Source organism: Pyrus communis, chromosome 1 (genome assembly GCF_041283825.1).
Source record: "Pyrus communis isolate YQ-2024b chromosome 1, ASM4128382v1, whole genome shotgun sequence".
In the NCBI taxonomy this organism is placed as follows: Eukaryota; Viridiplantae; Streptophyta; class Magnoliopsida; order Rosales; family Rosaceae; genus Pyrus; species Pyrus communis.
Genome location: NC_142565.1, coordinates 13383811 through 13395966, shown reverse-complemented (window position 1 = coordinate 13395966; position 12156 = coordinate 13383811). Strand labels below are relative to the sequence as shown.

The window sequence follows — 12156 nt, the reverse complement described above, 5'->3', positions numbered from 1 at the left end:
AAGCATATTTTCGTTATGCAACAGTCTGCGCGAAGAAGAATCCGTCGTGCAAAGATCGTGAAGAAAGACTCAGCACGACGAATAATAGTATTGGTCACAAAGAAGAAGGTGTAACGGTTTGGCCTTCGTCGCACAAAAGTTTTAGGAACGAATGTATTCGTCGCACAAAATTCCAGAATACAAACATGGGATGACTAATCTTCGTCTCTAAAAACTTTGTGTGATGACAAGTTATTCTTGTGTGACGAAAATGGATTAGTCGCAAAAAATTATGCGAGACGAAGGTATTCGTCGTGCAAAAAGAAAAAGAAAAAAAAAATTTAATTTATATTTTTGTTCTGGTTTTAATTTTGTAATAAAATAATAAAATTAAATTGCAATTAAAAACTGTAATGAAGAGAAAAATAATTTATTGAAAATAAATATAAAATGCATGCACAAGGAAAATCTTTAAAAAGTAAGGGACTAAGAAAAGAATGAGGAATTCTGGGCATGCTTGGGTTGGAAGGGCTCAGACATTGACAGGGGACGAATATCCGAATGACGAATGTCGAACTGACTGAGATCTTGTACGATTAGTGACATCTGGCTCTTGTACAAGATGAGTTCAGTCCTAAGGTCGGCCACATCTGCTGTCAAAACTATCACTTCGCCTTTCAATTGTGAGGATGAAGAGGGTTTAGGTTCCCGCCGCCGGGCGTTCCCCTTCCCCTACAATACGTCATCGGCCTCCGCCTAAGAGTCTGATCCAAGGTGTCTGTAAGGATCTAAAACCCCGCATCCTCAGTGGGATCCACAGAATCGAGCGGAGTCTCGGGAAGAAGCTGGGAGGTGGACTCCTGAAGAACCAACTGCCTCTTCTCCATCATTGTTGCCTGTGTAATATAACATGAAATATTAATAATAACATTCAAATAATAACCATGATACTTGAATGTGTAAGATAGTAATTACAATTGAAGAATACTTACATGAAAGGACTTGGCTAACTCATCCCTAAGTCGAACATAAACGTCTCCAAAGATATCGATCTCTGGGAATTTTGAACCCCCCTGAATAGAACAAGATAAGAAAAATGTTAGTGTGAAAAAAAAAAATTATTACTGACATATTAAAAGTTGAATATGAAAAGATTTATTATTACATGATGTCGTGCCTCCATCTTAATGAGAAGGGCCTCGAACCCGAATGGTGGAGAAGAGTCTTCTTCTCCTAATTGTTTTTGTTGGCTTTCGCCTTCTTCTATTATACAAAAAATAAATGTATTAGTTCTAATTTAAATGAAATATAAAAAAAAATCAATAAACATTAGTAAGAAATGTGTAATACTTTTAGACTTAATATAAAAAAATGTACCACATAGCCTGGCTCTTGAAAATGACTGCAGAGCTATCCCTAATTACCTTCTCGATCCTCAAACTCCTTCGAGTAACCCTTTACAAAAGAAACCTGCAGATCATCAAATGTCTCAAAATATTGGTGCAGGTTGCTCTTCCACTGCTTGTACCATTCAGCGAAGAGCATGTTGACGTATGCCAACATATCGTCGTTGATGTCGTTAAAATTATAGTTCATCTACAATGTAACAAATTAATTACATACATTAAGTAATATAAATATATAAAATTTAAAGGAAAAGCAATAAAAAGGCAGGATACTTACCGACAAATAAGCGCGCACCTTCGTCCTCACCTCATCTGGCATTGCCTTCCAAGACTTCCATTGCATAGGGCAATAGGTCCGAATGACTTGACCAATGTCGTGGGCCAATGTGCTATGCTGCTCCAGCGTTGGTGCAGCCCGATGTTAGTCGTCATGTCCGATCATGATACATCTGTTGGTCACTTGGGTGACCTTTGCCGTGTTCAATTGACAACAAGGTCCCCTGGTATTTTTCTTTGCTGAAAAAAAATAAAAAACAGTCAAACAAACACTACAAATTATACTAAAATTTTGGTATAACCTCCCCTAAAGTTACAACAATTTCCAAACCCTGGACATTGTAATGAATAATATATGATATCCGAAAACTATCACAACAGTTGAATAAGCCAAATTTGGACCTAACGCACAGTTGCAGTATGTAAAATTTTTTATTGCACTTAATATATGAACAACTAAATTCACAAGGCAATAAGGGGAGTTATTTAACTTTACCTTGTTGTGACCCCAAGGCATTAGTAGTGGATGCCGATGTCGTGTCGGGCGTGCGGGGACAGTGGTGACCACGCCTGGCGCTAATAGGTAACACCACTAAAGAGGCTGACGACGCCAACGCATGGGAGACCCGAGGACCAACCAGATCAACCGAATCAACCAGATTAACCGATTTGGGGTCCATTTCTACTATAGCATTGGCGGCTGAAGTAACGGGCGGGGGAATTGAACGGGGTGCAATCGTCCCCCCTTCCGACTTCTATTAAGCCGCGACATCTGCACAATTAGAAAATAATAAATTGCTCTCTAGACTGTTGATCAATCGAATTAAAGCCATGCAAAACTTTATTAAAGAAAGCAAGACGAATATGAACATGTATTTCATCGTTGTGTTCAATCAATTAGTAGTATTATTTGCCCAAGTGTTCAATTTGTTAAACTGAAAATATAACAATGCATGAATATGACAGCTTGTAAAACATATTTCATCCTTCTTGATAGGATAGCAAACCTTATTAAAGAAAGCAATTGCAAACAAATTGCAATCAAAGAAAAATTAGTACCCTTTCTTCTAGTCAACCAACTTGAGAGGAGTAAGGGTTGTTTGTGGATGTTCTGTATGTATGACCCTTGCTTTATGTGTTGGCTAGTGTATGAGTGAGTGAGAGAGAGACTTCAGCTGCAATGATTGTGTAATGAAGAGTAAACATAGTAAAATAAACACCAACCACATATATTTAGCTCAAGATTAGGGAATGCAATAGTAATTCAAGTGCACTATCACAACCCAAATCTCTAATGTATAGTACAAGTGAAATTTTTGTTTGAGATATAACATGTGTGAAGAATGCAACTTAGAAAAGGAAAACAAAAACCACAGTGGCAATTCAAAATCAAACAAGAAAATGACCACAATAATCACTTTTCTGTGCTTATAGGATTATGAACCAATATCATGTTGAAAAGATCTTTATTTAGTTTTGTATCGGAAGCATAAACTTACAACATCACTCCTAAGAACTAAAAGCAACCACCTCAAAATATACGGAAAAAAAAAACATGTGAACATGGGTAATAATGCAACATTTTTCAATTGTTCTCGTTAATCCTAAGGTTAGTGGTGACCACTAGTCAACTGAATACAAAACTAGCCTTCATGCACAGGCTCACGCTCGTGCAGAAGGTATTTTTTGAATCACGGCATGTTACGCGCGACTTATACATTTTAAATCATGTTAGAAGAAAAGTAAAATATTTGAAGTAAATGAATAATCTTAGATCATGCTAGAAGAAACCCTTCATAACCCAATTAAAACTACTGAATTCACATAATAAAATCAGTCTCTATAAAATTGACATTAAGAATAGAGAAAATAATATTTAATAAACAATTAATTGAATCACATTATTGTTAACCCATTGTGAGGCAAAGCCCGCCCCCTCCTCCTTAGTATAGATAATATCGTTTGTTAAAAAAAAAGAAAAAAATCATTTGACAACTAAGACATTATTATTAGCGTGCAAAAGGTTTTTTTATAACTGGTATTACAGGTCCCTAAAGATGTTTTGAACGTGTTTAAAATAGAGAGAATAATATTTAATAAACAACTAATTGAATCATATTATTGCTAGCCCATTATGAGATTAAACCCACCTCATTCCCCCTTAGTATATATAATATTGTTTGTTAAAAAAAATAAAACAATAAACAAAAACCATTTGACAACTAATTTAATCACATTATTATCCGCGTGTGAATTTATAATCGGCATTACACGTCTCTTAAGATGTTTTGATCGTGTTTAAAAATAGATAAATTGATGTTTAATAAACAACTAATTGAATCACATTATTACTAGCCCATTATGAGACTAAGCCCACCTCTTTCCCACTTAGTATAGATAATATCATTTGTTACCAAAAAAAAAAAAAAATCATTTGACAACTAATTTAATCACATTATTATCTGCGTGCGAATTTATAACTGGCATTACACGTTTGTTAAGATGTTTTGAACGTGTTTAAAAATAGATAAATTAAATCACATTATTGCTAGCCTATTGTGAGGTACGAATTAAAAAAAAACTATAAAAAAAACACAAAATCATTAATTATTAAAAAAAAATACTATTAAAATGGCGAAAATGCCCTTGCCTTATTTGATGCAATATTTTGGGATGCCTTTAAAGTTTTTTGTTTTGGGGGCATTTTTGTCCAATTATTTTGGTAAAGCATTATGACACCAAAACACTATTTACCTTTTGTGTTCTCTTTATATATATATAATAGATTACAAATCATATCCTTATAGACTTGGACAAGAAGCTAATCCTCGTTCTCTTTTTTTGTTTGGGTCAGCCATTAGCTGTCATTACATTCACATGACGTGAAAATCTTTATTCTCTTATCTAGCTAGCTTTGGTTCTCCCTTATTTTGACCTCTAGTTTGCCTTCATTTAACAAAAAATGCTCACTTGTCAGCAACAAGACTTTCTATAGACAAGTTCCTGGGATACTCAATATATCATAATAGTTTCCAATAATACAGATTGAGCTCTAACAGGATCTCCAAACTAAAGTAAAAGCTAAATTCTTAGATGGTTATAACAATAATGAAATGTAATGAACAACCCTTTCAACTCCACCGACACCACCACCCCACTCCACACTCATCAATCCGAAAAGGGAAGCACAACAAGCACAAGACTAAAGACAGATAATGCAACAACCATCTTGACGCGCTGCATGAGAAAGCATACGACAATATAAGAAAATCATATTCGCCTACACTACTAAGAATGTTCAATCAATACTGAAATTCGGGTTTGTAGAGAAATCATGAATTATTCAGGATGAAAGCAAATTTACCAAAACATATATAATTTAATATCTCATACCCACGTTCTTCTTAACACTTATGGACCTCAATGGTTATTCAGTCTCGAATGAGTACTTATGTTTGTTGAATTGAACTCAAACAACTCAAAAGTAACCCTTCTCAGACCAATTGCTAATGTTGACATTTTTAACATGACTAGAAAAGCAATTAAGCATTTCATCCTGTTGCTTTCTAATTAATATTCACATGATAAGAGCTTTTGTCACCCTTCTATACAATCAGCTCACTCTAACTCTATACTGCACCAAATTCCAGAGATGTTCCCTAATTTTCCCTCGACTGCTTGTTCATATATATGTAGTTTCCTAGGCCTTACTAAAGCAGCCACTGTCTTCCCACTGCAATAGGTATGCGAGATTTGGGATATCAGAACAACTAACATAACATAGCTCTTCAACTGGCACAACCCATCAATGGCAGTAACTTTGTCATACTACCCTCTCCCTCCTACCATGAATTTGCACTTGATAGATTATGTGTATAAACATCAATTATAAAAAGCAAAGCAATTATCAAAGCAGATTAGAACCCATATTCAAACTATTAGATTTCGAGCAACCATAAATCAATTAATTATAAAAATCAAGGGACGTTAGAACCCTAATTCCTAAATTTACTAGAGTTAAGTAAATTGAAAATTACCTCAGAGAGAGATGGCTGTTAGAGGAGGAAGAGAGAGGGCTGTCGGAGGAGGAAAAGAGGGTGCGAGGGAGAGTTGAGGGAGATGGCTATTGGAGGGAGAGTTTACAGAGAGGAAGAGGTGAGGGGAAAGTGTGTGCGATTTTCAATTTAATCCCAAGGTTCTTGCGCGACGAATATAAGATATTCGTCGTGCAAAAAATTCAAATTTTAACGAAATTATTTTCATGCCTACCCATAAAGTCAAATTTTTCACCTCCTTGCGTGACGAAGAGAAATTAATCACCGTGCAAATAGCATTTGAGCAACGAATATGTTCATGTTCGTCGCACAATGAGCTGAAAATTTAATCCGAGTCAATTTTTTTTAAATTTATATTTATTCAAATAAAAACAATTTATCTATAACATAAGATAAATAAATTACAAAAAAAATTCATTTAATATGTTTTACATAGCAAGTCACAAATAAATTGCATTATTCATCATCCGAACTATAATAACTTTCGCTACCGTTGCTATCATCACTTTCGGTCTCCCAATCCTCCTCCTCAATAGGTACGTCATTGTTATAGGTCGGGGCCACTGCACCATCGTATCATGGAAGATTACCAAGGTCAATTGTAATTGACTGAATTAGTATTTCGATTGAAGCCACTCCTTGTATCTGAAACAGTTCTTGGATAAGATTTGTATCTCGAAGTATTTTCGCATCATTTCCATTAAAGATTCTAAACGTTGGTCAGTGACGTTGTCGACGTCGTCATCAGTAGGGTCTTGTTCTGGTATAGCATACACATTCCTTTTATCCATCTTCTGAAAAACTTTCCAACCTCTCCCGGCTTTAGGGTCATCTAGATACACAATCTGTTTTGCCATGTTTGCCAAAATGTAAGGGTCGTCACCATACCAAGTTCTATTAGTGTTTGTGGAGCCAAAAATAATCACAAGCCGACACGTGGATTTTTGAGTAAAAGAGGACAAAAATACCCTTGAGGCATAACAAGATTCCTACGCGCCAGAAGTGAACAATCATCCGTCAATCAAGTCAAAAGTGTCCAAAATAGGTAACCAATTCAAAGATATTCTCATCCATCCTCATCTTAGGTAATTATTTTATAACCTGCATAACATTCCATTTAAGTGGAGGTTAATTGGCTAATTAATGGATTAATTCCTAATTAAATCACTCATTACACCCCAAAAAATACCCAAGGGCCGGCCACTCTTTCTTCCAAAGAGGACCAACCATGCCCTATATATTGGCTCCCATTTTCACCAAAACCTGATTCCACACTCTTGCTAAAATTCTCCAAAACTCTCAAACACTTTTCTCTCTAAATTCTAACTTTGACATCGGAGGTTCTTCGACCAAAGCCCTTCCCCCCCATTCATTGTGGGCACGTGCGGCTCTTAGCCTTAACCTAAGGTGTTATTTGTTTTGTAGGTGCAATTTTGTCCAAGATCAAGGAGGAAGAAGTTTGCATCCACAAATTGGTGCTTTCTTTGAGAGTTGAGATCCATACTCGTAGAAGACTATCGTGTAAAAAGATTTTTTCTCTATTTTTTCTATTTTCTAGTCCCCTTGTATTTTTCATACATTCTTATTATTAGAATTTTTTATTCGCAAAGATTCTTTGATAAAACGTAAAAGAGGAATATAATGGCTAGAAATTTAGAAAATTCCACAAGTGAAAATTCCAATACTTAAGAAATGGGACCGCAGCGATCCGCAAGGCTAAACGTGGTCATAGGCGGAGTGGCACCACCACTACAAGGTTCCACCATGGCCTAAGCGGTGCCATCCAAGCTTGCATGGGCCTGAGCCCAAGCCTCGCACTCACTTGTGCCACACGCCGAGCAGCCCACTTCCGTGGCCCAACCTGCTCCCGTCGAGCAGCCCACTCTCGTGGCCTAGCTTGCTCCCACCGAGTAGCCCACTCTCGTGGCATAGCCTACTCTCGTGGCACAGCCTGCTCCCGTGGCCTTCCTAGCAGCCTAAATCGGTCCAAGATTAGTTCAAGCATCCCAGCTCCAAATTTCCGAACCGATGATCAAACCGGGAGCATTTTTACCACATTTTTCTGCGGATTTGACATTTCCCAACTCAAATCTCGTGCTCGAAGTCTACCACACTTCCACTGCTCAAAGAGATGCATTCCTTCCAAACTTTTCCAACCCAAATGGAAAACAACACTTGTCTCGCTAAGTCATAGAGTTGACGAGCGCCCTCGCACAGTAGACGACCATGGTGAACCAATTCTTGCAGCATACCAAGATACAACGTGCCCCAGACGAGGTGTCCCAAAGTAAGACAAGGGAAAATGAAGAATTTTTCTAGCAGCATCCCGACAAGCAGCCACTCGACCAGCCACGAACCGAGCGTTCGGGCAGAGTACACTCCCGATTAAGCCCCCGAGATAACGTATACTCCCGTCTTAGGGCATGGAGAAGTGTGTACTCTCGACGAACATACACTCATAATTGAGGCCACACTCTGATAATCAATATGAACAGCCTTTTAAGCGAAGCGTTCATTCGTGGCTAGGCCCGTAAGGAGCATCCTCCACATCACATCGAAGTAGACAGCACAACGGATGGGGAGAAACAGTCACTCAATCTGGCTCAAGTTCAACCAGCAGCATGCGAAACGCCTCGCCTATTAGGAACGTACCACACTCACTGCATCTGTGGCATAAACGAGCCAAACACATGGGAGAGCAGCCTAAACTAGCAAGTCAAGGTTGAGGGCAGCCGAGAGCTCCACTACCCCAACAAAGACAAATCCAGGAAGAAGTCGAGAGACTCTTAACTAAGCGATTGTGTGATTTCTAACGTAAAGAGGTCACCGACGAGGCACTACGACGAAACATGACTAACATAAGCAGGTCACCTTTCACGGATGAGATCAAGCAGGCAAAGTCTCCACGCGAGTTCAACATGCCATATTTCACATCTTTCAAAGAGGAAAAAGACCTGGAGAGACATTTAAAGAATTATCGAAGCACAATGATCCTCTATCGAAACAACGACGATCTCATGTGCAAGATATTCGCCATCACTCTACAAGGCGAGGCACAAAATTGGTTCTACACCCTGCCGCCACAATCTATTCGGAGTTTCTACGAACTTTCTTTGGTTTTCACCAAAGAATATTCATCATATCGCTCGATCAAAAAGAAGTCCGACCATTTGTTTAACGTCAAGAAGAACCTAAAAGAGTCACTTCGTGACTATATGAAGAGGTTTAAAGCAGAGAAGGCAAAGATAGTCGGATGCAATGACTCGATACCTAGAGCAGCCTTCCAAAAAGGACTTCCAGCAGACCATCCGCTATTCGGAAAATTAATCATGAAAGAAGATTTAACTCTGGCAGACTCTTTCACTCTAGCAGAGAAGCATGCACTTTAGGATGAGGCTTGCCAATGCACATTCAAGGACTTGAAGAAGTACCCGACATCACCTCCCTACTATCTAAACCGGAAGCAGAGGAAGACTGATTCACATGTTTGATGGTATCTGAAGCAGCAATAAGCTCTACCATCATACGAAAAGAGCTGGGGGCTCGACTACCTGTATTCCATAGTTCAAAAGCTTTTTTCAATGCTATTAGAAATGCAAAAGCTAACTTTAGCGATAGTTGTTGCAACCCGAAAGCTTAAGTTTTACCTTTAAACACATGCAGTCATCCTCATGATGCATTATTCCGCCCAATCCAAACGCGCGATGATAAAGGCGTAGACCTAGCGGATGCAAAGTTTTCTGACGAACGCAACGACTCAGCCCAAAAGACACGCCAAGGGCAGACAAACACTAGAATGACACATTAGGAAGCAAGTTTTGTCCTCGTCGCCCCAAAAGATTCTACATAGGAGCAATATGTACTGGCAGTTGAGCACCACCTCCTGTTGTGCGTCACACGGCCCTAGCCAACCCTTGCTCCATAATTTAGCTCTAGAATGGTCCGATACCAGCAGTTGAGCATCTCCTGCTACATGTAACATGGCCCCAGCTCCATGAATAGTAAGGAGTTAGTACAAAAGTGCGACCGCTGCCAGCCCTACCAGCTGATACCAGTACTGCCTGCCAGCGAGCTATACCTGCATATGAGTCCTTAGCCGTTCATACAGTGGGCAATCGACCTGGTAGGACTTATGCCGCTTGCTACTAAGGGCAGAGGCATGATGATCGTGGCAACCAACCATTTCACCAAATGGGTAGAAGTAGAGCCCAAGACTACCAGGACTCAAACAAAAATAGAGCACTTCATATTGAGGAACATCATTTGCTGATTTGGTATCCCATAGTCTATCGTCACTGACAATGGCCTGCAATTCGTGAGCAAAGGTATGGCGAAGTTCTTCCAAAAGTATGACGTTAAGAAGCAGATGTCCACGCCGAGATATCCTCAAGGCAATAGACGGGCTGAAGCATCCAACAAGATGATCCTCGACTGCCTCAAGAAATCCTTTACCAACAAGAGGGGAAAATGGCCAGACAAACTCCCTGGATATCTACAGGCATAACATATCACCAAAAGACGAGCAACCGGTAATACTCCTTTTTCTTTGGCATTTTGCTCAGAAGCAATCATTCATCCCAATGCCATGAAGTCAAGTATCACCGCTCTACTACTAAGCATTGAGCATAACAGTATGGAGATGGCCACAAGCTTAGATCTGGCAGAAGAAAAACGCGAGCAGACCATCACCCGCATCGCAGCCTACCAGCAGCAGCTCCTTTCCAGCTATAATAAAAGGGCCAAGATCCGGCAGTTCCAACCCGAATATCTAGTCCTAAGAAAAGCCTTCATCATTGCCCATAGAGAAGGCTCCAAAAAGATGCATCCCATCTAGGAAGGTCCGTATAAGATCAGCACAGTAGGCGGCTAAAGTAATTACACCCTCGCCATCATGAAACGACAAAAAGATCGAAAAGTAGTAGAGCGCTTACAATTTGAGGAAGTTCTTACCTTATAGCTAAGTTCTTGTTCGTTTCACTCGTTTTTTAATGAGGAATTCAAAAGTAATCATAACTTGGCTCGGCTGCATGCTTACAACAACTGGTCACTCCTGCACTTCAAAAGAAGACCTTGCCCTTCTTAGAGACTCGTTGCAAGAATTGCGCCCCCCGATGGACCAACCATGCTCTACACTCCGAATATCCAGACATGGATGAGTCTGGCTGCCCTAGGATAACTAGATGCACGATGGCTTGCGCCGGGATTCCTAGAAGTAGCCACAATGGTCTTTTTCAAGGCTTAGCTAACTGAAAGATTTTGGGTTTCTTGGCCTAATCTGTGAGGAACCAGGCTCTAGAGATGGAGAGGGCACATTATGCAGTATATCTGATGCACGGCTGCCTTGGAACCCTAAAGCTGCTACCGAGTGCACTAAGGTAGCCTACGGTTTCCATAAGACTGCCTACGGTTTGCCATTCGAGCAGTAAAGCCATGTTAGACTTATACAACTCCACATTCTTGTGAAAGGTTAAACAAGCTCGTATGCATATACAAAGCTTTATCCACTGCCGACATGCTACATAGTCGATAAGCTTCACCTCAGCCAAGTGCGGAACAACTTACACCAAGTCCTAAAATGTTGTGATACTTATTACACAACCTACAGAATTGGACAAAGCCAAGGTTAACAGCCTAGTGGTTACGCGGATTTGTCTGCTTCTATAAGTAAGGCATCCGGCTGCCAACCCTATGGCTAACAACTTTTCAAAGTTCTATACCAACACTTATGGTTGCATAGACTATGCGGGCCTGTCTGCTTATAGAAAAGTAGCACGCCTGCCATTAGTCTATCAAGTCTAAAGCTTAAGGCATGAACAAAAGAAACAAAGATGAAAAAAACGAAGGAAGGATGTTTATAAACAACTTGAAAAAGGCCAGAGGAGTTCAAGAAAAACAAGAACTACAAGGAAAGACAAAGAAAATCCTAAAGGCTACCTAGAAGACTACACTCTAGTAGCTTAGACATCCTACGACTACTCGGTCACCACACCTTTAGCAGCAGTGACACTCTTAACAACGGCATCATCCAGCGTTTCACCCCCAGCTGCCCTAGCCTGGGCACCAACTTCTTCAACTACTTCACCAATGGAAGCCTCAAAAGTAAAAGCAAGCAAGTCTTCCAGAGAAATAGAGAAGGTCTCGAAAGCTTGAACCCACCATTCTCACCCTTCAGTTGTTCATGCTCCTCGAGCAGACCAACACAGACGCGTTGCAGCTCATCCACTTCTTTCTTCAAACTTTCGTTGATCTTTAGTACACCTCAAAGTTCCAACACTTGGGGTTCAAGCTTATCGACAATTCTCTTGAAGTGGATTACTTGATTATAAGCAGCAATCAACTCTTTATCTTTTGCATAAGCAGCGAAATGAAGCTCAGAAACTGCAAACTCAAGATCTTGAATCTGAGCCTTACTATATATGCATCATAGCAAGCAAACAGTC

General features: G+C 39.7%; 1 protein-coding gene across 1 annotated transcript; it reads left to right on the top strand.

Moving 5' to 3' along the window:
- The first annotated feature begins 8565 nt into the window (after positions 1–8565).
- Positions 8566–9105, top strand: LOC137719843 (uncharacterized). The gene has a single exon (XM_068458847.1). It carries the CDS (start codon positions 8566–8568, stop codon positions 9103–9105), a length of 540 nt encoding a protein of 179 aa, XP_068314948.1.
- Positions 9106–12156: the final 3051 nt, after the last annotated feature.

Coding starts and splice junctions, on each gene's coding strand:
- LOC137719843 (XM_068458847.1), top strand. CDS start 8,566: ATGACTAACATAAGCAGGTCACCTTTCACGGATGAGATCAAGCAGGCA.